This window comes from Adiantum capillus-veneris, chromosome 21, assembly GCF_014529385.1.
Source record: "Adiantum capillus-veneris isolate H3 chromosome 21, ASM1452938v2, whole genome shotgun sequence".
NCBI classification, from domain to species: Eukaryota; Viridiplantae; Streptophyta; class Polypodiopsida; order Polypodiales; family Pteridaceae; genus Adiantum; species Adiantum capillus-veneris.
Genome location: NC_140951.1, coordinates 129,071,877 through 129,099,137, shown reverse-complemented (window position 1 = coordinate 129,099,137; position 27,261 = coordinate 129,071,877). Strand labels below are relative to the sequence as shown.

General features: G+C 44.5%; 1 protein-coding gene across 1 annotated transcript in view; it reads right to left on the bottom strand.

Moving 5' to 3' along the window:
* Window positions 1-27,261, bottom strand: part of PKL (chromatin remodeling factor CHD3 (PICKLE)) — a 93,061-nt gene that overhangs the window by 17,323 nt on the left and 48,477 nt on the right. The window contains exons 17-22 of the mRNA XM_086494226.1: window positions 17,959-18,128; window positions 17,785-17,851; window positions 17,557-17,682; window positions 17,356-17,465; window positions 17,194-17,272; window positions 16,588-16,773 (exon numbers count right to left, since the gene is read on the bottom strand). Coding sequence (XP_086350352.1) covers window positions 16,588-16,773; window positions 17,194-17,272; window positions 17,356-17,465; window positions 17,557-17,682; window positions 17,785-17,851; window positions 17,959-18,128 — 738 coding nt within the window. The remainder of the gene's footprint in view (window positions 1-16,587; window positions 16,774-17,193; window positions 17,273-17,355; window positions 17,466-17,556; window positions 17,683-17,784; window positions 17,852-17,958; window positions 18,129-27,261) is intronic.

The window sequence follows — 27,261 nt, the reverse complement described above, 5'->3', positions numbered from 1 at the left end:
ATTGATCCAATACTTGGAATCACACAACCGAACCGGCCACCTTACCGTGTGAGCCGAGCCTAGAAATACACCTGTTCAGGACATTGTCTCAGCAGCAGCAGGAGTGCAAATGGACTCGGCCAAGATAGAGATTATCTGTGATTGGCCCAATGTGAAGAATATCCATGAAGTTGAAAGCTTCTTGGGCTTATGTTCTTACTACCGACGGTTCATCAGAAAGTTTGCAGAGGCTGTTCACCCCTTTGCACTTGTCGACATAGAAAGGAGTCCTTTTCTTGTGGGGATCCACAGAAGTGACTGCCCTTCAGGAATTGAAACAGAATTTGACTACAAGACCAGTTTTTGACTTTGTCGGATTTGCAGAAATCGTTTGAAGTATATTGTGATACTAGTGGTCGTAGCCTAGATGCGGTCTTAATGCAAGGGCCAATGTCATTGCCTATGAGAGCCGATTGTTTTCAAGGCCGGAATTGACAATACAGATATGTGAGAAAGAGCTTTTGGCGGCTATCCATGCTCTTACTCAGTGGCAACATTACCTACTTGGAGCCGATTTTACGATTTTCACAGATGGTCGGAGTTTACGCTACTTCTTGTCACAGAAGCAGCTATCGGAAAAGCAGATGTGGTGGGCAAACATCTTGTCACAGTTTTACTTCCGCATTGTCCATGTGCAAGGACAGAAGAAATAGGTGGCAGATACTTTGTCCCGGAAGCAGTTGGTTCTGGCTATTTCCGCGCTACATCATAGAAGCTTTGAGGATATGGTCGGTCAATACGTCACAGATACAGATTTTTGCAGATGTATTCAGTTGAATACAGAATGGGAAAGTAGTAGAGGACTATTCCATCCGGGATGGCTACTTGATGAAGAAAACCATGTTGTGCGTTACACAGCCATTGAGGGAAAAGGTTCTAACCGAATGCCACTGTCCACCTTTTACAGGTCACTGCGGTATTGCTACCACCTTGAAAGGTGTGGAGAGATACTTCTTTTGGCTGAGACCCAAGAAGGATGTGGTCAAGTTTGTGTGAAGGTGCTTGGTATGCTAGAAGGTCAAGTTTGACAGGCATAAAGCACAGGGATTGTTACAGCCTTTACACATACCCACCCACCCCTAGGTACGTATTGCAATGGATTTCATTTTTCATCTCCTAAGAACACAAGTGGGCACAATTGTTTATTGCCCAGATCTTCAGATTCCATGGCATGCCTCAGACGATTGTCTCCGATAGGGACCCGAGGTTCACGAGTTTGTTTTGGAAGGCTATTTGGGAGAACATTGGCACGCGGTTGCAGTTCTCGTCATCGTTCCACCCGGATTGACGGGCAATCAGAGATTGCTAATCCAGTGGTACTGGATTTGGTGAAGTCTTCTTCTTTGAATCTGAAGACTTCATGGGAAAAGGTTTTTACCTTTGGGGGAATATGCCTATAGAAACACGATTCACTCTTTGATAGGGAAGGTGTCTTTTGAGATTATTGAATTTGCTACAAAGGTTCCACCCTTCCTTAGCACGAAAGATAAGATTTTTCTTTGAAGCCGACCAATTCATGAGGGGCTTGGACCTGGTCCGGAAGGCTTTAAAGAAATCTCAGAGAAAGGCAGCAGATCGACATCGTCGCGATTTGAAATTGAACAAGAAGGATTGGGTGCTCTTACATTTTGAGAAGGAACGCCTGAGAAAGAAAAAGGGAAAGGAGCAGCTTTCTCGAAAGCTTAGCATGAGATACTATGGACCTTTCCAGATTTTTGCAAAGATAAATGATGTCTCCTTTAGACTAAAGCTGCCTGACACTTGGAGACTTCACAATGTTTTCATGCGAGTCTCTTGAAGCCTTTCAAAAGGCGATGTGCCCGATGATGGGGAGCCAGATGAGCAATCCGAATTGGAGGAAAACGAACAGATACTTGTTCCAGAACAGATATTGGCACAGAAAGATAGAAAGATAAAAGGTAAAGCGATAAGACGGTCCTTGGTTGGATTAAAGACCTACTCCGATTGGATGCGAAGTGAATGGAGGAGGAGGACCTAGCAAATACTCCTCGGATTGTGAATCTTTACCTCGAAGCATTTGGTTTAGCATAGTCTATTCCAAATGGAACCCCGAACTCAACTTGGGCGGAATTTGGTGCAGCGGGTATGCACGAGAGGGGAGTCGCTCCACTCCTTTGTCAACAGATTGCCCCGATTTCTGATACTAAAGTCACTGATGTCTCTTTTGAGTTTCAGGGATACTGTGAGCTGACACTATTCTGCTGTATGACTTTATGAACTGGAATTCTCGATACTGACTTGTTCTGACTTGTTTAAGTGCAGGAACTGATAGACGAAATGACTACACCATTTCGGTCTGAAAGATCTTGATAGACATGGTTGCAATAGGGATTAGTCAATCGGGCATCTATGAGGTTCCGAGTGGATCTAGATACGATTGCTAAATACGTTGCCGATTCGTCATGGTATGAGATCCGAATGAATGTTGAATGTGATTTGTCAAGTGATGTCCTGTGATGTCAAGTGATGTCTGCGATGTCGTGTGATGAGACTGTCGACTGGTACATGTGCTAGATGTGCGTTCCTAGTGCGTCGGTACTAACAGTCAATGTCTGCTAAGATAGTTTATGGCTTCTGTGTATTTTGCAGGCGTAATCGAGGGCGATTACAATGCTTTCAAGAGGGGGGTATGTCACAAACCAATCAGGTGGCAGTACACACACGCGGTGCATTGCTGACGTGGCAAGCATTCCCGAATTTCTGCAATGACACGTGGCAACAACGTACGCACACCCCCGCGTTTTGCGGTGCGTTTTACGAAGGCTGTAGCACCTGATGACGTGGCAGCAATGTACGACAGCTTTTGGGCTACGTTGAACTCTACGCAAGAAAGAGAGAGAGCTTTATTTTAAGCTTTGTTAAGCAAGCCTTGTGAGAGGAGTTACCTTATTTTTGAATGCTTTTTATGGGCAGCTATTGGGGCTCTGCTTTTGGCATCCCTTGTAAACCTTTATAAGTGTAGCTTGGGCTCCCAATTCTCAGAGCATCTGGACATAGTGTCTGAGAGTGAGACCCACCGACTGTCTTGTACTTTGTGCAACAGATTTAATATAAAAAGAAATGCAGAAAGGGGCGCCAGTCTTTGGGGCCAATACCTCTTGGCATGGAACTCCATCGACCGGTGTCGAATCAAATTGTGAACTGTTTTGAAGTGAATTCCTGACATGTCGTGGTAGATTCTTGACTTGGAGTGTCCAAGTCTGTTACAATCCTAATAGCCCAAAAACGTGTCAAGCCTAACTGCTGGACCCCCATCCTTGAACTCCTTGGTCTTCTTGTCCATTTGTTCACTGTCAAAAGAGGACGAGCTCTCCTCCTCTGAACTAGTAGATGGCCTCCATGCCTTCTAAACTTTTTCAAAAATCTTCTTCCGCCATTTCTCACTTCTCTGGGACTAGAGGACAATGAACTTTCAAAACTCTCTGAAGACCACGAAAAATTTGAGTCATTGTTAACCCTCACGGCTCACGGACACCCCATCACCTACGACGGACGTGTATTATGTATTTGGTAGAGTCAGGTACCGGGCTTGTCGGACCAATAGGAAAACGGTAAGAGTGATCGTCGATGCGAGGCACACTCTAACTGGGACATTCAAGGGATTAGTTGGCTAAGCATGGGCGCCCAAGTGTGAATGGGGTGAGCTCATATAAAAGCCAACTAAACCTAAAATTCACTCATTCTCTCATTTGTGCAATAGAAGAGTGCTCTTGCTCCATCTCCATCTCCATCTTCTTCTTCTTCACCTCTTTGTGTGTGTGTGTGTATGTGAGAGAGAGAGAGAGAGAGGAAGAGTGTGTGTGCGATCGAGCATTACGAAGGCACGACGGCGGCGAAGCGGTTGAGCGCGGCACAACTGCAGCTTCTTCTTCATCGCGGCGAGGAATCCACCACGAAGGCGAGCGTAGAGCGATGAGTGACACACCCTTTGCTCTCTTGAGCTTGCTAGTTTAGGCTTGTTGTGTGCTTGGAGCCATTTGTGGCTCGCACACGGTGTATCGGCAAGTCCCTTGCTTCGATAGTGCGGCAAGGAGCGCACATTTTTGCGCCGTTGCCGGGGAAATGCCGTACACTAAGCTCGGTTAAGCACTTTACGCTTTCTTGTGATGCAATTTCAATTGAAGTATTTGTGAAGAAGGAAGGTGTGTGGTTGTGTGGAGAAGGATTTGTGAAGAAGGAAGGTGTGTGGTTGTGTGGAGAAGATTTTTGTTACACTGTACTGTCTTTTTTGTTTTCTGTAAAGAAGGAGTTACAATTTTTTTGCAATGTATTGTTAGAATTAAGGTATTAGCTATGGAATGTTAGTTCTGTAAGGTTCAATGTTAGTTCTGTAAAGTTAGTTTTGTAGATCTGTTAGCTATTGTAGTACTGTGTAAACAGTGTTAGAGTGTGTGTGCCAGTATCTCTATTAGCTGTAAGTAGATAAATTAGGTGTAGGTTAAGAGTGTGCGTGCGCGCGCGCGGCGCAGCCGCAGCGACTTTTCTTTTTTTTTCAAAAAAATCTTTTAAAAAAAATTATTTTAAAAAGAAGGATCGGGCTGGAGATCATTCCCCAAGCTCAAGCCCAAACCCAGACCTCAATCCTTAGTTTTAAAATATAGTTTATACACCTTTTTATATTTAAAAACTATTTTTAGGATTTCGAGGACTATAAGACTATTTTTAGGATTTCGAGGGCTTCACGTAGCCGAATAGGGAGCTGTAAACTACGGCACGTTCCTTTAGCCAAAACGCTCGTCTTGAACAATTACACGCCATATTTTGTGGCTCGGTTACAAAAAATAGCCAAGAATAACGAAAAACTTGGTTATAAAAACCTTTTTAAAAAAAAAAAAAACTAACTAAGTGAGCGGCCTTTACGGGCACTCACCAACGCGTTTAGCGTGTGGAGGTCACATGTACCTACGCTCTGGACGAGTGTTAGAGCACGAACATATTGGTAGTGCCTCCATTTACGCGAGCACCCATTATTCCTCCACCCTAGGTTCTGGACCTTCGGCCGGGACTCAAGGTAGCGCGAACCAAGATCCTCATATCGCGTCTAGTGATTCTTCCTCTGACTACGAAGTCATGGAGGGGTATCCTACACCAAACCCTGATAGTTCAAGCCAAGACAGGCATACCATGGGCCCACGGCCCAGGTCCAGCGTGTTTAGCCGCTTAAAAGAGACCCTTAGTAGAGCTACTCGCTCCGAACATGCGGTTAATGAAATAAATGAAGGGAGTGGGGAAGTAAATTCGTCATTCATGCCTAAAATAGACCCTATGCTTCTTGAGAGTGTGCATGTGAATGTTCCATCCACTGCACCTCCTGATCCTTTAGGACTATCTCCCTCTGAGGTTTTACTACCCGATGGTAGGAGTCTTGCCGAAGTACAAGAGATCGAACGCTATATGCAAGCAACAAGGGAGAGGGAAATTGAGAACCTACGAAGGCTAGAACAAAGTCGAGCCCTGAAAGAAAAGGCTACTATGACAACAATCATGCCAGCCAAGCAACCGAGTGCTCCCAAGGTAGCAGTCACGGAGGGGCAGGCGATGGGGAGCAATAATGCTTCCACCTTGAGGGAAACCTCCAGCACGCCAGGCCTAGATGGGATATTCCTAAACGAAAATTGGGAGTATGACCTACAAGCAGAAGCTTTAACTGATCCGTACACAGGACACACCTATCATGTGGGTTGGTTAGATGTTCTACAATCCACATCGGGTGCTACTAGCATAGATGAGCAACAACAGAAAGTCTGTGATGTCCTCCATAGGATTGTCGAGTTAGAAAGACAGAACACAGGGATCAACATGCCTTCAACAGGCCTAATGAGATTCTTGGATAATGGAAAGGCCAACCAACCAACCCTAGCACAAATGGAGACTCCCTCAGTGAGCCCCATTGATCCTCCATATGTTGTTTCGCTAGGAGCCTCAGTACAATCTGAACCCACAAGTGGCAGCTTTACCTTCCCAGATCTAGCTCATCTTTCTCTTAATGACACTACAACTACCATGCATATCCCAGTGGTGAGCATGACAAGAAATACACCATGGAGTTCATTTGTTAACACTGCGCCGATGCCTAGTAGAACAGTGCCCCCAACTATACCTACATGTATGTATCAATCATGTGCACCTGTCGTACCTCAGCCTCATGTAGCTCCTACACCTCCGATTACTCCAAGAGCTTACAATCCACAATGGAATTATCCAAGCTCTTATACAAGTGGAGCCATGCCATTTAATAATAACATGCCATATTAGGCACCCCCTATGCCTAGGGCCACGCCTGTAAACTTTGGACCACCGTATGGTACACCACCATACGAAATATGGGACCCAAGAGCTGCGCGTATGCCAAGGCCAAGGCCAACTCCCATCTCACATGTGGTTCCAGGAGCACATACACCCATTATACCTGCTCAAATAGGTGATTTGGCAGCATTTGCTCAAACTATCGGTCGCTCTGTTGCGGAAAACATGCGTAGTGCACCTGATAGAGAGCCTAGGAGCAAGGCAGTTCAAGTAGCTAAGCTCACACAGAAATTCAGTGGAGACGGAGATGCTAGAAAGCATATGGAAGTCTTTGAACATTTGTGCGATTCCTTGGAAGAGCACAATGAGCTACATAAGTGTAAGGCTTTGAGTTTGACCCTAAGCGGAAAGGCTGGAGATTGGTATAGAACCGTAGGAGTAGAAGAGAAAACGATCTACTCTACTCTTAGGAGATTGTTCTTGAAAGAGCACATACGAGAGGGAGTACTTTGGGGTGTAGCCTCTCAGCTCCAGAAAGCCCAACGAGAAGAAGGTGAATCCGTGAGAGACTTCATTAGTCGCCTAAACAATTTGAATTCTCGATGCAATCCAAACGAGCGATTCAACAACAACCAATTGCTCGATAGATTCATTAGGGGACTACGACATGAAAGTATCTATAATGGCCTAGTCATTAGAGGTATCACTACTTGGGAAGCAGTCACCATGAATTCAATCCAATTGGAGGATAATTTAATGATTGCAGGAGAAAGAGTGTCTGCCGAGCCGAAGTCTAGTAGCTCGCAAGCGTCAAGGCATGAGCCAATGAAGATAAAGCCAATCGTGAAAGAGCAAACGATATCTGAGATGACTTTGGCAGATCTCACCAAGGCCATTCAAGAAAGCCATAGGGGTAATCGAGCTCCACAAAACACTCATATGTATCCAAGAAGGAAGCAACAATGGTGCTCAATTTGCTTGGGCCCACATACTACGAGTGAATGCCCTACTTTCAGAGTAAAGTTTAACGGGACTTATAACGCGTGTGGTAGGTATGGCCATCAAGCGAAGGATTGCCTAATGCTTAAACGCATCATGGAAAATAGACCGCCTATAGCTTGGGCAGACTCACCTCGAGTTCCTGCATTGATGCCTACCCCACCCATGGAGCAACACTTGCCATTACAGCACATGGTCCCTAGAACCCAAAATGTGGTCCAAACCACACCGTTGCCACCTCCAATGCTAGGTCTCCGCCAGGACAAGAGCCTGCTGACTTACATACGGCTCCTGAAAATTTTAAATCTTATACCACGGGGGAGCGAAAGGTTGTGTATGCCAAAGCCCAACAAATACCTACCAATGGAAGCAGTGGAGTCTATGATGGTCCAGCGGTAGTTAAAGAGATAGAATTAGCAGAACCAGGTGAGGAGTCTAAACCAGTCTTTATTGCTCAAGACCTTACCGAAATTGAAGAGGCTGTACTTAAGGAGCTCCTCAAGGAATACAATGATATCTTTGCTTGGACATATCATGACATGAAGGGTGTTCCACCTTCTGTGGTGCAACATACAATTCTCATGATCAACACTGCTAAACCCGTCCAGCAACGACCCTATCCAATGAATCCTAAGTACGCCAATGTGGATTCATATACCCTATTGAGCACTCAGAATGGGTTTCTCCAATAGTCATTGTGCCAAAAAAGAATGGGAAACTAAGAGTGTGCGTGGACCTCAAGAAAGTTAATGCAGCCACTAGGAGAGATCATTATCCCTTGCCATATTCAGAGCATGTGCTTGAAAGAGTTGCGGGCAAGGAAGCTTATAGCTTTTGAGATGGGTACTCTGGTTACAATCAAATCACAATTGCATTAGAGGACCGAGCTAAAACTGCTTTTATCACAGAGTTTGGAGTGTTTGCATTTCGTGTTATGGCTTTTGGCTTAACGAATGCCCCTGCTACATTCCAACGATTAATAAACACTGCGTTTAAAGAATTTCTAAGGGAGTTTTGTGAAGCTTTCCTAGACGACCTTTGTGTTTATTCTTCTTGGGAGAAGCATTTGTTATATCTACGAAAAATATTTGAAAGGTGCAGATTTTATCGCATCTCATTGAACCCTTTCAAATGTCAATTTTGGGTTAAGCATGGAGTCATTCTAGGGCATATAGTGTCCAAGAACGTGATATCCACAGATGAAAGTAAGATTAAAACCATTGCCGATTTGCCACCACCTACTAACTATAAAGGAGTTCAAAGATTTATGGGCCATGTTGGTTATTATCGAAGGTTTATTTTAAACTTTGTCGAGATAGCGCGTTCATTGTACAAGCTTCTTATCGAGTTTCACTGGACGGAAGAATGTCATCAATCTTATGAGGTATTAAAGAAGGCCCTAACAAGTGCTCCAATCCTGCGAACACCTGATTGGAATGTACCTTTTCATGTGCATATTGATGCATCAAATTTTGCTATTGGGTGTGTTCTAACTCAACCAGGAGAACATAAATTGGACTACCCTATTAGCTTTGCAAGTCGCCAATTAAATGATGCCGAGATGAACTACACTACTACAGAGCGCGAAGGTCTAGCTATGATTTAGGCAGTAAAGAAATTTCGCTATTACCTTCTTGCTACCAAGTTTGTGTTTTATGTTGATCATCAAGCATTGCTATATTTGGTAAACAAGCCGTGTTCCACAGGTCGAATTACACGATGGTTGTTAATTCTTCTTGAGTTTGACTTCACCGTTGTTGTGAGGCCTGGGAGGAAACATGGCATGGCGGATCATTTATCTCGTATCCCTAATGGCGAAGCTCCTACGGGGGTTGATGATGAATTGCCTGATACTCCTTTGTTCATTGTTGAGACAATGGCTGAATGGAGTGAAAAGATTGTTAACTTCTTAGTTAATGGTTTTCCACCCAAAGAACTGCGAAAAGATATAGCTCGAAAATTAATCAAGGAATGCGAACCCTATTGCTTACTGGCTGGAACTCTCTATAAGAGAGGAAAAGATGATGTTCTTAGACGCTGTGCCCGCGAGGATAAGTATTTATATATTCTACAAGAGGCACACATGGGCGTAGCTGGTGGTCACTTTTCAGGAAAGTTGACTGTCCGAAAGATCTTACAGTCAGGCTATTGGTGGCCCACTCTGTTTAAGGATACATCACTTTTTGCAAAGGGATGTGATGAATGCCAACGCTTCAAGAAGCCACAAAGAAGTGATAGGATGCCTCTACATCCCATCAAGGTAACCCAACCATTTGAAAAGTGGGGCTTAGACATTGAAGGACCGATTAGTCAGACTGCACGTAACACGCAATCACCATATATCATTGTGGCTACCGACTATGTAACCAAATGGGCTGAAGCAAAAGCAACACGAAAGGCGGATGCAAAAACAACAGCTAAGTTCCTCTTTGAGAACATTATCACGCGTTTTGGATGCCCCTTTGAACTTGTGAGTGACAATGGAACTCATTTTATAAATGAAGTAATAAAAGAACTCACATCAAACTTCATGATATCTCAACACAAGTCTACACCCTATTATCCCCAAGCAAATGGTCAAGCTGAGAGTACCAACAAAACTCTCATCTCCATTTTGACAAAGACAGTTAAGGCTCATCGCACTGATTGGGACCTAAAGCTTACATCAGCTTTATGGGCTTATCGTACTGCGTATAAAGTTGCTATTAATTGCACACCGTTTAAGATGGTGTATGGCCAAGAAGCAGTTATGCCATGGGAGTTTGTCATTCCTAGTCTTCGAGTAGCTTCTCAAGAAGGTTGGGATGGTAACCCCTTAGTGGAGCGATTATATATCCTAGAAAGGCTAGATGAAGAAAGGCAATTAGCTGTGCGAAATGCTCTAGTGGAGAAGGATAGGAGAAAGAAGTGGTTTGATAGCCATTTAAAGGATAAAGACATCAAGGTTGGTGATAAAGTTCTTATGTACGGGGTACGTAATGAAAAGAAGAAATTGAAATACGCTGGTAAGGGACCATATCGAGTGTGTGAAATTACCCCGCAAGGGACCATTCGTGTGGAGACTCTAGATGGAGTTGAAACCATTGGATTCCTTAATGGGAGTAAATTCAAAAGATATTATGATCCTCTAAGCCAGGAAGAGTTGCAAGCCATCCATCAAAAGAAGGCTGCCAAGGAACAAGCAGAGCTTTAAAAAATCCAAGCAAGAGTAGAGGCTCGAGAACGACAACAACGTCTTAGACGCCAACGAGAGGCTAATCTGGGAGTCACGCAAGCATTTTTCGAGGACACAGATGATGACTCATTAGAATTTGAGCCACCCCTACGATACCCAATTGAGCTAAGTAGCCCCTATGGGAAAGTACTATACAATGCCTTATTAGATACGGGAGCTAAACACAATTTGTTGTCCTATGGAGTTTGGTGTCAATTAGGGAAACCGACCCTATCCCCGAGTACGATGGAAGTCAAGGGCATTAATAAAAAGAAAACTGTTATTCTTGATGTCCTTCAGACCCCTGTTGTCTATGACAATGGAAGCATAGTGCAGAGGTTTTTAGTCATGCTCGCGGGAGCTATGGAAGGCAACGTAAACCTGGGACGCACGTGGATGTTGGCAACCAAATGCACTATTGATTGGAATACTGGTAGTGTCACGACGCGACCACCGACTCTTACCTCTATCATTCAAGCAAAGTCACCTACGTTGCAAACTCTAGCAAAGTTGAAGGATAGCCAACATTCACAAGCCAAGGTGGTTAACTCGTCTTTGCCAGCTACCCATGAACCTAGCACTTCAACACTTGTAGTTGCAGTAAGCAGTAATATTGCAAGTACTCAACCTGTACGACCTAAGAGTACATATCAATGGGTCCCCAAGGCCTTACTTCCAACTACCTCAACCCTCCCATCCATTCCAAGAAAAAATTTCCCCGGAAAACCAAGAGCGCGCCCTAGGAGAGTCAAGACCAAATCACGATGGATTCCAAAACAACTATTAGAAGCCTAAGCCTACTATGATGGAAATGAGAAAATTTGGGTACCTAAACGTAAAATGTATCCTTCCCTATCAACAACAAACCCATATGAGTCAAACAGTGTAACGCTAAAGCCAATGGCAGACCGTGGGAAGGGAAAGATCACAGAATGCTACACACCTAGTCCAGAGCTAGTTTGGGCTCCAAGGCAAAACCGATTTATTCCACCTAGCTCAGGAAGCGGGGAGTTCCATGAAGCTTCTAGCTCCTCATGTAATACATCCATAGAGGTAAAAGCTTCTACACAGCCTCCATCTATAGTAGTGGACCTCCATGAAGCTACAAAAGAATCCACACCTCCCAGTGTTCAAGAATCACCTGATGAACCACTTCAAGTTCGATCCTGGGAGAGTACCTTACCACCCTTGCAACTTGACGAGGCACCTAGGGTAATAGAAAACTATTGGCAAAAATCCTCACCTATTACCAACTGGAACAATTGGTTTCAAAGGGTGACGACATCATTTCAAACGGTACGATCTACCCAAGGAAGAGGGGAGTGTTTGTGGACATCCATCATTCACTTGCTTCCCTCTCAACCTTTCTCCCTGACCTCTTAATCTCCAATCTTAGGGAATGTATATATAAAGCCTTATACTCACAAAAACAAGATAAAAAAGTAAAAGAGCAAGAGCCATAACACAAATCATAAAAACAAATTATGCACAAGAACACGACCCTTGTAATATGTGCACTCTAACCATCATCTATTTGCGTGTACAGATATGGCTAGTACGCTAGAGTCATCCATTCCTGCCTTGGGTGAGAGGTACCCTCATTACTTTTCACAAATATTTCACATGGTCTTTCCAGTGCTTGCATGTGAATGGGATTTGATAGGTATGCTAGCATGTGAGAGGAATTTTGAGGAGTTAGAATGGCTGATACGTCTCTTGACCATGTCTGATCCATACTTAGTAGAGAGCGTTTCTCCCATTGCACAAGCCTACCCTTTTGACCAAGATGACTATAGACGTCTAGTGACCTTCTTAGTAAACATAGGCACCTATGATGAAGAAGAAAATTTACAGGACTACACGGATGGCACATATGGTCTCATGGATGATGACTTTGTTTATCTCGACGACGAGGATAGGGGTTTAGCCTTAGGGTTTCCCCCCAACCTCTACAATATCCTATTCCCTAGACTCTCTAGGGGGAGTGCAAATAAGTAGGTTAGGGTTCCTTATGTCTTTTGTTGTGTTCAATAAGTGTTGGTACCTTTTCCCACTAATGTGCCTCCTGGAGGTATTCCTTTTGTTTCCTAGTGTGTACAGGAGCGTGTTGCTATTGATAGGATTTGGACCTTCATGGAATCTTTATCTCGACTCACTCTTCAAATCAAGCGCGACCATCGACACAAACAGGTGTTTCTTGTCCATTAGCATTGCCCCTTATCTTTTTTGCATCTATGATTGTCTACTTTAATTGTGATTGGTAGCCTAATATTCACCGCATTTGCTTAGTATCAAACATTTAATTCAATGTAATTTTTTGTCATAATCACTTGTCTAGGTTTAAAAATCAAGCAGTCCGACTAAGCTAGTTTGACCAAGTTAGGTGTTAGAAATCTTCTCTTAATACCATGGGGAATGCCTTCCTAATAATCAATGGTTACTTAGGTTCTTAATCCGATTTAAGCAGCATTGTGTGAAATGTACTAGGGCTTTCTAGTGGGCTTGACCCTATTGACCTTTCGCTTAAGTATTATAAAGGGAGTTTACTAGTGTGATGAGCCTGAGGAGGTGTATCAGTGTTATATGACCCCCCAAAGTTACAAAACTAAAATGCTGAAAATGAACAAACAAAAAATCAAAGTGCCACACTGTAAAATCTTAAGCTGAAAGAGAAATCTCAGCTTTATTTGGTACTTCACTCACATGTATTGCCTATGGTACTAGAGCCCTAGAGGTTCCCAGTATGGGCGCTTTTCCTTGAAAAGCAAAAAACCCAAGGCATACAAAATAAGCGCACACATCCAATTGAATCACTGTGAAAACACTTTGGGGGGTCAAAGAAAAAGTAATCAGTCAGGCGATGATTTCATGAGAAATTCCTCTTATCGTAGCTTAACTACAAGGTCCTCTAAGTATAGCCTCTAGTCAGCCCTCGAACATGAAATACTTGGCTCTCGCGATTAAACAACTTAATTGACCAGAGAAAATTAAGAAGCTTACCCATGGTATTAATATTCGATCTCGAGTGCCTTTCGACCGTCAAATTAGCGACCCCAGACTTGTTTAATTTTTTACCTTTACATCTGTTTATGCATTTGATTACATTGCAATTTAATGTTCATTGCTGACAAATTGTTTGAAATTCTTTTACCAATCAATTTGTCTACCTAAAACTGCATATGCTTTTTAATCACTTATGAAAATGCAATTACTGTGCCAATGTTGTTTGATTTTGCAATGACTGAAGACCCCTAAGGACATTCATCTCAAATGCTCTTCCACCTCGACGAACGAGCTTCAACTCAATAGCTTCCGAGGACGGAATCTACATCAGGAAGGGGGGCATGTTAACCCTCACGGCTCACGGACACCCCATCACCTACGACGGACGTGTATTATGTATTTGGTAGAGTCAGGTACCGGGCTTGTCGGACCAATAGGAAAAGGGTAAGAGTGATCGCCGATGAGAGGCGCACTCTAACTGGGACATTCAAGGGATTAGTTGGCTAAGCATGGGCGCCCAAGTGTGAATGGGGTGAGCTCATATAAAAGCCAACTAAACCTAAAATTCACTCATTCTCTCATTTGTGCAATAGAAGAGTGCTCTTGCTCCATCTCCATCTCCATCTTCTTCTTCTTCACCTCCTTGTGTGTGTGTGTGTATGTGTGAGAGAGAGAGAGAGTGTGTGTGCGATCGAGCATTACGAAGGCACGACGGCGGCGAAGCGGTTGAACGCGGCACAACTGCAGCTTCTTCTTCATCGCGGCGAGGAATCCACCACGAAGGCGAGCGTAGAGCGGTGAGTGACACACCCTTTGCTCTCTTGAGCTTGCTAGTTTAGGCTTGTTGTGTGCTTGGAGCCATTTGTGGCTCGCACACGGTGTATCGGCAAGTCCCTTGCTTCGACAGTGCGGCAAGGAGCGCACAGTCATCCTCGAAACAAACACGCTTCATGGATCTGCTTACCACCTCAAAAGTCCACTTCCGGCCCAAATAATTTCCACCGATTTCTTCTTCTTCCGAGAGTGCTTAAGCCTTTTGGTAACTAGTCCATCTTCTTTTCAAGAGCTTTGTCAAACTCTTTCTACGAGTATAGTTTCTGCTTTCTACGCTCAACTTTACTTTCAGCTTCCTTCCTGCTTTGAGAAGAGAATCGACGGCCTCTCGCCATCTCAAGTGAATCTCCTCAATCTAGTAATTCTTGAGATGCTTCACATCTTACTTGATCAATGTTTTTACACACGTGTCAACCTGCAATTGACGTTTGTACTCCAAAATCCCTGCCGAAAAATCGCCTGAATCTCTGTTGATTTCTTCAATCCTCAATCTTGAACTCAGCTTTTCTTTATCTCCCCGCATAGGGGTGTCGTTTCTGTTAGATTCTCCGCGAGAACCCATGTCTGTTGCAAAAAGGATCGGATCCTCCGTAGAAGAAGAATCATTCTATGCCCTGATACCACTATTACAGGCTTGGACACTACAAGCGAGAAATCGATCGCAACACACGAACAGAAACTGCAAAATCACTGAACTTGATGAGAGAGAAAGAGAGAGAAGGAGAGTTGGCACGGCACAGCGGAGTTCCAAGCCAAGACGCACTCGCCCCAAAGGCCTACGCCCCTTTCCGTGTTTCTTTATTATTATGCTTTGCAAAGTACAATTTCCAAGAGTCCAACTCCCTCTGAGACTCTGCATCCAGATGCTCTGCGGAATAGCGGCCCAAAGGGCACTTATAAACAGTAGAAGGGATGCCCAAAAGCAGAGCCCCAAAAGCATTTGGTCAAAAAGCATTGCACCCAAAAGCACCTGCTCCCCAAAGCTTGAGTAAAACTGTCCAACAGCCAGCAGCGCAAAAAGTGGAAATCCGTACAGTCTACCCACGTCATCACTTGCAGCACAAAACGCAGAATTCCGTACAGCCTGCCACGTCAGCATGTTAGTGCAATTTATGAAAAAATCAGCCAGAGTTCAAGCTTTGATATATTGGATTTAGGCCTCTTGGCTGGTGCTCTTTAAGTTCTTTAAGTTGTAAGGGGTTTTAACCCCTTAGGCCCTCTCGGCCATCTTCGGGGTTCACTCTCTCTTGTCCTCTCGGCCATTCCTTTCTGGTTGGGCACGCCACGTCATCACTTTGTGACATACGTATACTTAGCATGGCTTACTCTAGGGTTGTATTAACTGTCCAGTCTTAGCTTCAGATATGGTTTTTCCTCCACATGGGACTTCAATTCCGGCAACTTGCAGCAATAATTTTCACTTCAACTTTAAAGGGAAGCCCCCAAGCTTCTCAACATAAACCCTCACGTGAAAGTCCATATGAATTTTGGCCTCACCGTGCTACTCTCAAATCTTCATTTGCTTGGATTTGAAATTCCTTGTTCCTTGAAAACGCCCAGTTTTTTCCTCATATGTTTCAAAGGAAAAATTCAATTTGCTTTCTTTCACATTAACACCTCGAGTTGCTCAATTTTGCTTCTATGAGGTTGAGCTGGATATGCCCTAGGTCATTCATCAGCAGAATGAGGCTATTCCCGGTAAGGACGTAATAGTTTGAGTCTTTCAGACCCCCACTACTAGCTCGATATGGGGCCCCAGGCTTCTATACTTCTGTGTGACTTAAGACTGCTTTGTCATCCTCTCCCCTTAACTTGATCCTATATCAAGCTAGTACAAGACAATATAATGCTTGGAGGACCCTCATGCTTTTGCTCAGTCAGGCAGCTAACGATCAGGGACAGAAAACCAATCTATCAGCACTTCGGGAATCCAGGTGATTGGTTTTTGCCTTTTCATAAAAGACTCAATTCAGAGTGTCATTTCACTATTCAGCTCGGACTGGCAGAAAATCTGCTACCACATAGTACACTCAGCCTACTCAATAACATGCTTAGCTCTATACTGGCTTGCCCAATTTTAAACCATCAGTCAGCTCATTAAATAGGTAAAAGCATGATTTTGAAAGAAAAAGGAGATGCGCTGCAATCAACTACCCAAAAACACAGGTCATGCCCAAGAAATCAAACTCTTTCAGGCATAGCATATAACCGGTGCAAGATAAGTGCCATACCTGTCTGCGAGCTCGTTTGCCTTTGCCAAGCTGTGCAGCTGCATCACGTTGTTGCTGCTCTTCATATCTCTGCTTCAAAAGATCATCCCAATACTGAGCCTTTGCTTCAGAGTCCAACTCTTTTGCATCTTCGCTGCCTTCTGCCTCTTTAGGCCCATCATCCTCTTTATACTCAAAGTTTGCTACCTGAAAGTGTAAGCGTCTTAACTTTCCAAAATGCAATTTCCATGATCATTTGCTTACTATTCAACCGTATTAATATAAAGAAGTGATTTAGTAACTAGCAAATAGAAGGTAGGACAAATGCATCAGTACAAGCAGTGCAATGTATACCCTAAAGAGGTGTTTCTCTAGACAACATCCTGTCTAGAGCCAAGATTTTTTTAAGATTAACTTTTTGTTTGAATTTTCATGGCGGTACAATGAAAATTGCAAAATTTAATAAAAAGGGTTGCAGCCAAAAATCTCGCGTAACGAGTACAATATTTTTTGATACATATCTAGACCATAACCAGGTTAACTCAATTTTCAAAGAATAACTAAGCCACAAGAACTTAGCAGTGCCGCCACATTGGAATTTCACAGCAGAATATACAGCTCAAGTACCTTAAATGCTTTCAGTAAATCAGTGTCTTCCTCATCCGCAGCCACTTCATCGTCTTCAACTTGAGATCTGTCTAAAAGCCTGAAACAAAGCACAAATAACTAACCTGAAGAGCATAATTGACGTTGATTAAAAGCATTTTTCCACCCAATATTGCTCCTCACCGGTCGATGGCTGCATCATCATAGTGAATTTGCTGGGACTTTGTTTTCTCATCATTTTCATCTGCAAAAAGCTCCTTAGCTCCATATCTCAAGATATCATCCAGCTCTTCCTGACAAAATAGTAAATTTTCCCTGCTTTTGATAAGTGATGACCTGCAAAAGTTTTGAAGCGCTACATCTATGTTGGGCATCCACATATACCTGGTTCAAAACCTGTTGGTGTTTTAGCCGTCCAACCACTAAATGCTCAAGCACCATCTTCTTTTTTGTCATTTGCATCATTCTCTCTTCTATAGATCCCCTTGTTACCAGTCTATAGATCATTACCTGGTTAATAATACATACAGGAGAGTTTAATGCAACCACCTCACGACTATAAGGTCGATAAAGTAACTAGCACAGATTCAGCAGCAATTGATAACAAGTAACCTTATTTGTTTGTCCAAGGCGATGAGCTCGAGCCATGGCTTGTAGATCAGCATGTGGATTCCAATCACTGCAAGCAACAAATGTAACCAAGGGTCCACACTGCAGGCTTAGCATGCCAAGAATCTTGTTTCGAAGAATCAAAAACAGAATCAGTGAAAGGATGAAAACACAAACCTATCATATATAATGACAGTGTCTGCAGTTGCTAAATTAATCCCCAAGCCTCCCGCACGTGTTGACAATAGAAAACAAAATCGTTTCGAATTGGGTGCATTAAACCGATCTATGCGTATCTGTCTCTCAGATCCACTGATATTACCATCTATGCGTTCATAGCTCCATTTCTACAAAACAAGTAAAGATTGCAATCTCTCTCTCTCTCTCTCTCTCTCTCTCTCTCTCTCTCTCTCTCTCTCTCTCTCTCTCTCTCTCTCTCTCTCTCTCTCTCTCTCTCTCTCTCTCTCTCTCTCTCTCTCTCTCTCTCTCTCTCTCTCTATATATATATATATATATATATATATATATATATATACACACACAAAGACCACCTTCTCCAGCTTACGGAGGATGGTTTTGTGACGAGACCCAGATACATGGACACCCACTTGTCTCATGGGATACGATGTGCTATTGGCCAGTTACGCACATCTTCTCACCAGCTGCGGATTGACACTGGGAGATACAGCGGAGTACCAGCAGAGGCCAGGACATGCCCCTTGTGTGACATGGAGCCTGAGACAAAGCTGCATTATACATGCCGCTGCCCCGTCTACTACGAGATACGAGGCCGCTTCCATTGCTTGTTCAGAGAGGGTTTTGGACCACTCTCAAGAGTCATGGGATACGAGGATCAGAGATGCCTGGGTTTGTTCTTGCTCGAGCTGCGCAGACACAGAGATAGCCTGATGAGTGGCGAGGCTAGCCAGTCTCAAAGACAGATCACAGACTTCTTCAGAGCAGACACGAGACAGCCGCAAGAGCCACTCCCACAACAGAGCTCCCCCTCGTCTCACACCAAAGGCACACTGATCGACCGAGCGACTGAACTGGGGAAATCCAGGCGCCCACGACTGCAGAGGACTACACAGCATCGACGAAGGCTACGTCAGAAGATTCAGAGCACTCTGTCCAGGCATGCACGATGCCCGGTCAGACTACTAACCATGGAGGAGATTGATGAGATCCACCAACGACCGATGCTAGATCTCCTGTGATTCAGCTATCCCAGCAAGCCGCCCATTTTTACTTAGTTCACATCGACCAGTCTAGGATCCCATAGTATATATCTTTGTTTTGTACTGTTGTTATTTTGTTACTCTGACTTTGTATCAGATCCACCACCTTGTAACTTTCTGGTCTCATAGGTCACTATGGCCTTTTGAAGACATTAATATAACATTTCATTTCATTTCATCATCTCTCTCTCTCTCTCTCTCTCTCTCTCTCTCTCTCTCTCTCTCTCTCTCTCTCTCTCTCTCTCTCTCTCTCTCTCTCTCTCTCTCTCTCTCTCTCTCTCTCTCTCTCTGCATTGGCTACCAGCACACCATGGCCACATGAATGACAATGTGAACCTGCGAATTTCCAGAAGCGGCCTCTCTGTCAGGTCCTCACCTACACGCACCATGGGACCCAAACCAATACAGCAAACAACCCCCCCGAAACCGGACATCATGGAAGGGAATACGCCACCATGCTCATTACGAGACATATGGGGACTCATCTCCTCGATGCACACCACCATCATGAAGCAGAGCGATGAAATCAAAGACCTAGCTCTAAAAAACCAAGAATTGGAACACGAGCTCCAAATGCAAGACCTACAAGTCCGTCACCAAGAGGAGAAGATGCAGGAGCTCCAGGGTGCTCTTCATAAGCACACAGCTACAATGCAAGACACGCTAGCCACACATGATGAAAAGATTGCGCAAATGAATGTATGTGAAAATGTGGGCTCTTGGAAAGATCCATTGACACACACACCAATGCCTCAGACTTCCTCAATGAACAGAGACATGTATGCTAATGAGGATGACAAAGAATACACCGAACAAGAGAAAAGAAAAATGAACATCGTGATACGGGGCATCCCCGAATCCGACAACGAGAAGGTCATTACCTTGAACACCGACATCACGGAAATGATCTCCGCTAACGTCGGAATGCATGATGTGGTGGTATATGGTGCACATTGAGTAGGCAAGAAGAAACCAGAAGCAAATCGGGCAATCGTATGCACACTTCTAGATGCCCGCAAGAGGGCTATTATCCTCGAAAACACCCGCATCTACTTAAAGGATAGCGCACTATACATCAGTGAAGATAGAACGCCGAAACAACAAAAGACCATACGTGAAGCATACGAAGCTCGCATGAACAAAAAAACAGCCCAAGCGGACACGAAAGGGGAAGCAAAAGAGGAAACAAAATGACAATGCGAGACCCATGGGTTCACCGAACTACACGTGACAAGTTGGAATTGCAGAGGCTTCCCGTGGCATAAAGGAGAAGGATTAACGGAAGTCCTACCACAAGCCGACATTCTCTTTTTATTGGAAACATGGGAACACGATGCATGTAGAATACCACACATTGAAGGATATGTCACACACTCCCTACGGATGCCATGTACAAAAATGAGGGGACAAGGAGGAGTCGCGGTGATATACCGAGAGGAACTTAGAAAAATGATCACAATTTGCAAGACAGATGCTCATAACCGGTACATATGGATCAAGTTTGACACAAAACCTAAACCTATGTTCATTGCCGGGTGCTACATCCCCCATAGAGAGTCACCATTCTATGGTGCCTTCAATGTAGAGAAGAATTACCCTTTCGAGGATCTGTATGCCGATATCCATGCCTATGCACAAGAAGGGATGATTATGCTTATTGGGGACATGAATGCTCGCATAGCACATGCGCAATTGCAAATGGTGGATCTCATGACACCTCCAATGCTTGAACATAATGAGATACTAGATCCCACATGGGAGAGATGTTCGAAAGATCTCATTACAAACCCGCAAGGTATTGCATTGCTCAGTATGATGACATCCTTACAACTAATCGCCGTCAATGGAACAAGTAAGTTTGAAAAATCGGGAGAATGCACATGCTACACGGCCAACAAAGGCATGAGTGTTATTGATTATGTATTGATTGCATATGAGGCATCCCATATTGTAAGTAATTTTACAATTGAAAAGAGGTCACCCAATTCGAACCACACCCCAATCCATGTATGGCTACAAGTTCCCACTCAAAAAGCACAAAAACAGCCCCATGCCCGATCACGGACATACAAAATGCAAGTGGACAAGAAAAGAATGTATGCAAAACATCTAGACAATGCACTTGCTCATGTACCCATGCCATCACACATTGAACAAACATGGCCAATTTTCAAACAAGCTCTATGTGACGCCGTGGAACAAACAATGGGAAAAACGCATCGGCGAGGAAATCATGTTAAAGGGCTACCGCATAACCCATGGTTTGATGAAGACTGCAAGTATGTAAAAAAACAATTGCGGGCACTATCAACGACGAACACGGAATGGGAAACTCTATCAAAAGACTACACAAATCTCAAGAGGCGGAAAAGAAGAAACTATGAGCTACGCACGGAGACACAAGCCATAGCCAACTTCAAGAAAAATCCCAAAAAGGAATGGCTCAAAATAAAAGGACGGAGACATGACATTATGGGGGACATAAGCTCAGATGACATGTACATGTATGTGGAACAACTATATGTGCATAATAATGCGGAAGAAATGCCACACATGCAAACCGATCTCCATGCCCAAGACCACTTTGATTCCGAAACGGTTAAAAAAGGCATACAAAAATTTGCAAATGGGAAAGCTCCGGACATACTACACTTGAACTCAGAAATGCTTAAATGGTCAGGTATGAGAGCCAGAGAGTGGATACATAGAATGCTAAACCAAGCCATTGTTCAAGGGCTACCCGAGGATTGGCAAAAGAACTGGATCAAAGCACTTTACAAAAAAGGGGATGTAAATCAGCCTACCAACTACCGTACCATTATGGTAGGATCTTGCATGGCAAAGCTTTTGGGAAGCATCTTAGAACAAAGCATAAGCACATGGGCAGAGACAATGCACACATAATAGAATTGACATCGGCCATGCCAAGTACTATCAATTTGAAAACATGTGCACACAAAGGAGCATAAAAAGATGGGAGATAAAAGCAACCATTTTTGAGACATGCGTAGTGCAAGCCATCCTCTACGGAGTGGAAATCTGGGGAGCAAGCATTTCAGCCCACACATGGAATGAAATTGAAAAAATTCAGAAAAAGTTTCTATGTCGACACATGGGGGTCAAAAAGACGACACCATACTCCGTGCTACTCTTGGAGGCAGGCAAGAGACCACTAGAAATGAAAGCATTATAAAAAATGTACACGTATATCATGAAGGTCAAAGCGATGCCTACTACTCGAATCCCCCGCATTGCATCGGAAACGGGATGTGCGCCGCAAAAAACAAAAAAAAAAAGCAAATTTCTGTCATCGAGCCTCATACAGGACATTAAGAAATGGTTCGCTAAATGGAATGTAGAGGCATATGTGGACATGCTTATTAAGGAGGGCAAGGAGGAAGAACATATGCTGAATTTTGAAATTGCATTACTAAATAGTCTCCACACCAGGTGGAAGACAACGCAACGCCGCTCGAAATTTGAATACTATTGTAAGCATGTCAACACAAAGTATTGGGAAGGCTATAGCACAAACCCAATGGAAGCCCAGGCCCACATACGAACACCCATGCCCCACATGGCACGAAGAGCCATCTCTTTGATGCGCACAAGGTCACATATGCTCAAAATAGAAACAGAGGGCTGGCTGAAAATTGATGCTTCTAAACGGATATGCACATCATGTACAATGCAAGCTCCCGAAGATGAAGCACATGTGACATTGGAATGCCCAGAATACGCTCACATCCGGGCTAATTTTCAACCACTTCTAAGCGGTTGCTCTACCTTTGCGGACCTATTATCCAAGACAAACCCCTCCCCTACAGCTCTCGGAACATACCTCACCCGCATACTTGAGCATCAAAAGACACTCATAGGAACACAAAAAGAGAATAACACACACCACACCAAACACCCCCATGAGGGGAGACTATGTATCACTTTGAGGTCCCATGGGTCATTTCTGGCCCCCCGCGGACGTTAATCAAATCAAATCTCTCTCTCTCTCTCTCTCTCTCTCTCTCTCTCTCTCTCTCTCTCTCTCTCTCTCTCTCTCTCTCTCTCTCTCTCTCGTGGGTAGACGTTATCACAAAGACCAAACAAAAAGCAAAAAAGGCCGAAAAATGGATCAAGATTGTCAAGAAAGGAAAGGGCAAGGAAATAACCCCCACCCCCACACCAACCATCATTAACTTGACACTAGAAGAGGAGCAAAGGAGTCGTGTGCGGGCCTTACACGTAAGGATATGTGGCCTCAGAGACCAAGATAATGTGGATGAAGAGGTGAAAGAACGCATGACTCTTGTGCACGTTAATGAGCAGACGCATACGAGGGCCTAGAGAGTGGGCAATAAGAAAAGTGGGAGCAACGGAGAAACCTCGAAAGAAAGGGCACTCATCCTCCGTTTCCCTTCCATGGAAGCGAAGGACTTCTTGAAGAAGAGACTGACTCTAAAGAAGACTGACATCTTTCTTGGAGTTGACCTCACCCTCTCGCAGATTGCTCATATGCAAGAAGTAATGCCGGAAATTAGAGCAACAAGGGAGAAAGGGATGGAAGGCTGGTGATATTGGAGCGACGCTCCACATGACGGTGCGAGACCTATGGGACCACACTAAAGATGGCAACCTGGAAGTGTAATGGGTCACTCCGCCTTGATGTAGGTGCCTTTGAGGATAGTTTCACAAGGAGAGACATCATTTTCTACTCTGAGACGCATCAAGCCCCGGGGCAATCCATGCCACAGGTGAGCGGATGTAGATGGGAAACAGCCTACAAACAGGAGACCAGATCGTAGCATCGAGGATGGGGTTCAGGGGGAGTGGCAGTTCTATTCAGGAAGGAGTTGCAGCCATTGATATATATAGCGCACAAGGATGAACAGGCTAGGTGCATGTGGATGAGGCTCTAGGCAGAGACGGGCACATACCTCTACATTGCTATTTGTTACTTTCCTCCTAGTACGTCAATATATGCATCACCTAGAGGACAATCCCCCTTTGCTATTTTGGATAATGACGTATGGGAGTTTTCTAAGGATGGTGAAATTATCATACGAGGGGACTTCAATGCTAGGACTGCCCATCACCAGACAATATTTTATGATACTTCCAAGGAGATGCTTAGGGAGCTAGACGTTACACAGATAGGCCTATCCAAACTATCACAAAATGAGGAGTACACTGAATATGGCAGATACTTGATAGATATGGGAACTGCACATAGATTGGCCATTTTTAATTGGTCTACAAAGATTCTCAACAGCTGGAGGTTTTACTTGCTTTCCACACCGACATGGTGCTAGTACAGTGGATTATGTAATGGCCAAACCAAGTCTCATTCCATCCTTTTAGGACTTCATGGTGGGCACTAGGCCAGTTGGAGTGGCAGTTGATCATGCTATCCTGTCTTTCACCCTGACGTTTCAGTTCATCACAGGTCCATTAGGAGAGGTCCCCACGCATACTCGGTATACTTTCATGAGGGAGACGGATTATGTGTATATGGATGAGATATACAGACAGCTGTGCACTCAAGAGCCGGGACGGCCACTAACTGAACTCACTCAGATATTGACAGACGCTCCATGATGCAGCATCAGAGGCATGCCCCCACAGTCAGCCTACACGGAGACGTTCTGGGAGCATGCCCCAGAACAGTTGGTATGATGAAGAATGTAGAGAGACGAGGATCAAATTACAGAGGGAAGTGCTCATGGGTATTACCACACATAGACAGCCACGGATTATCTTTCGCCGCCTAGTGCCACGAAAGAAAAGAGCTTATCTATCTCAGCTAGAGCGGGATCTGTATCAGCTATTATGAGTCAAGACTCAGGCGAAGCATGGAGACTATTCCACGAGCATTCACCACCACCAACGGTAACCTCCACAGAGACGTAGGGAGAATATGCCACATCCCTCTACACAGCATGAGGGCATCCACCTTTGCCGGACCCACTAGAGACATGCCCGGAGACATGTACTTTCTTTATTGCCGAGAGGGTAAGGAAATCCATTAACAGGATTAAGACAAGGAGAGCACATGATCATGATGGTCTGGTAGCAGAGCATTTCATCCATGCCAAAGACATGCTTGCAGAGCTTCTTGCTATGATGTTTAATCGAGCCATGTATGAAGACTTTCCCGAGACTTGGAGTATTGAAACGACCATAGGAAATGGATCTCCCGGCTACACGGACCGCCTACAGACACGCGTTGGACGAACCACCCGACCATAGCCACTATCCGGCAGCTCCCCCGTGTTGGGGCCAGCGTCTGAGGACATAGGCGTGCACCTGTAAGACCGAGCATCCCATACCACCCGGCCTCACCTCCTCGAGGTGACCTCGCGCACTCCTAGCCTCGTGGGCTAACCACTGGGACTCTGCCAGTGGGGGTCGATAACTGCAAATGAGGCCTTGGCCTCCCTTTTATAATAATGGCCGGCCACACTGGTCGGGTTCACACTACGTCCGCCCGGACACTGGACGCCCATCCCGACAACGTCTAGGCTAGATCCCCTCTCCGATGAGAGGGACATAACATACTTCCCCCCTTAAGAACCATTGATGTCCTGTGACAAACTGCTGACGTGTCAAAGCCCTGAAGAAGGGGACCAACTTACAGATGCCGGCCGAGGGGCCTAAACCCTAAGAAACCAAGTAACAGAAGAAGAAGTCCTACCAACTTACGGAGAACCCGTCCGATGGGGCCCCAACATAAAGGATTAAAATAAAGCAGGACCCGCACACACGCAAAAACTGATGACGTGGCAGATTTTCGAAAATTGCACTGGCAGGATGATGTGGCAAGCTATACGGAATTCCGCGTTTTGCGCTAGTTGATGACATGGCAGGTTGTACAGATTTTCGTAAATTATGCTGGCAGCTTTTTCGGCTTTGCTTTTGGACCAGATGCTTTTGAGTTTGAAGGCTTTTCACTGTAATTGCTTTTTAAGCCAAGGGCCTTTAAATATGAGGTTAGGGCTCATTCTCTGGCATGCTTCCTAGAGAAGGTGCAGAGTCTAGAGTACCGGCTTGTACTGTGTTGATGCAATATAAATAAATACCGAAAGGCGCGCCAAGGTTTGGAGCAGAGTAGTTTTCGTTCGATACGGAACGTCTAGTACCATTCGGTCAGACCCATTCCGTTCAATACGTTTAGTACATTCCGTTCGGTCAAAAAATGTAGCCATTTATGACCGTTGGCGGCAGTTTTTGAACATTGACAGTGGACGTTAGTGGGCATTTAGGGAGCCGTTTTGGACCAGGTGGCATGTACCAATGCCCATTGCCATTGTCACAAGACGGGCACTACATGCCAATAGAAAAGAACAGACTAAACAGACTTTTAGCACTTCAATAACAACTGAACTGAAAGAGAGAGAGAGAGAGAGAGAGACGAGACGCGACACGGAGTGGCGGAATTCCACCCCTGAGAGTATTGGCCCCAAACCTTGGCGCCCCTTTCGGTATTTCTTTATATTGCATCATCAAAGTACAAGCCGGTACTCTAGACTCTGCACCTTCTCCAGAAAGCATGCCAAAGAATGAGTCCTAGTCTCATATTTAAAGGCCCTTGGCCTGAAAAGCAATTACAATAAAAAGCTCAAAAGCTTATGATCCAAAAGCAAAGCCAAACAATTGCCAGCGTAAATCACGAAAATCCGTACAGCCTGCCACGTCATCAGACAACGCAAAACGCAAAAATCTCCCTGCTGCCCTTAAGGTTAGGGTTAGGGTTTCTGCAGTTTTAGGGTTTCTGGCAACAGGATTAGGGTTTGCAGGTTTTAGGGTTAGGACTTCCAGAATTAGGGTTTCAACAGTTAGGGCTTTTGGCAAAAATTAGGGTTAGGGTTTCTGCTCTCGGGCAGCCACGTCATCACTTTGTGACAATTTAGGCCCCTCGGCCACATCTGTAAGTGGGCTCCATTGTTTAGGCTTTGACACGTCAACAGTTTGTTACAACCATGCTCACCCTCTCACATGCATAATGCCCCATGCTCTTCCTCTTCCTATAATCTATTTCAGCAACTCCTCCACCTTGTTCTCAACACAACTTACAAGCTCCAAGTCTAGCCTCTCAATGCTCTCACGAGTCACCACTTGAGACTCCATACTCCATAGTCTACTCTAGTCTTTAATTAGTTTGAATATACTAATTATGTTTTCATTGTCCAATGTTGTAAATGTCAAATAGGTCAACGTGGATGAGCTCACACTCACGATTGACACTCTA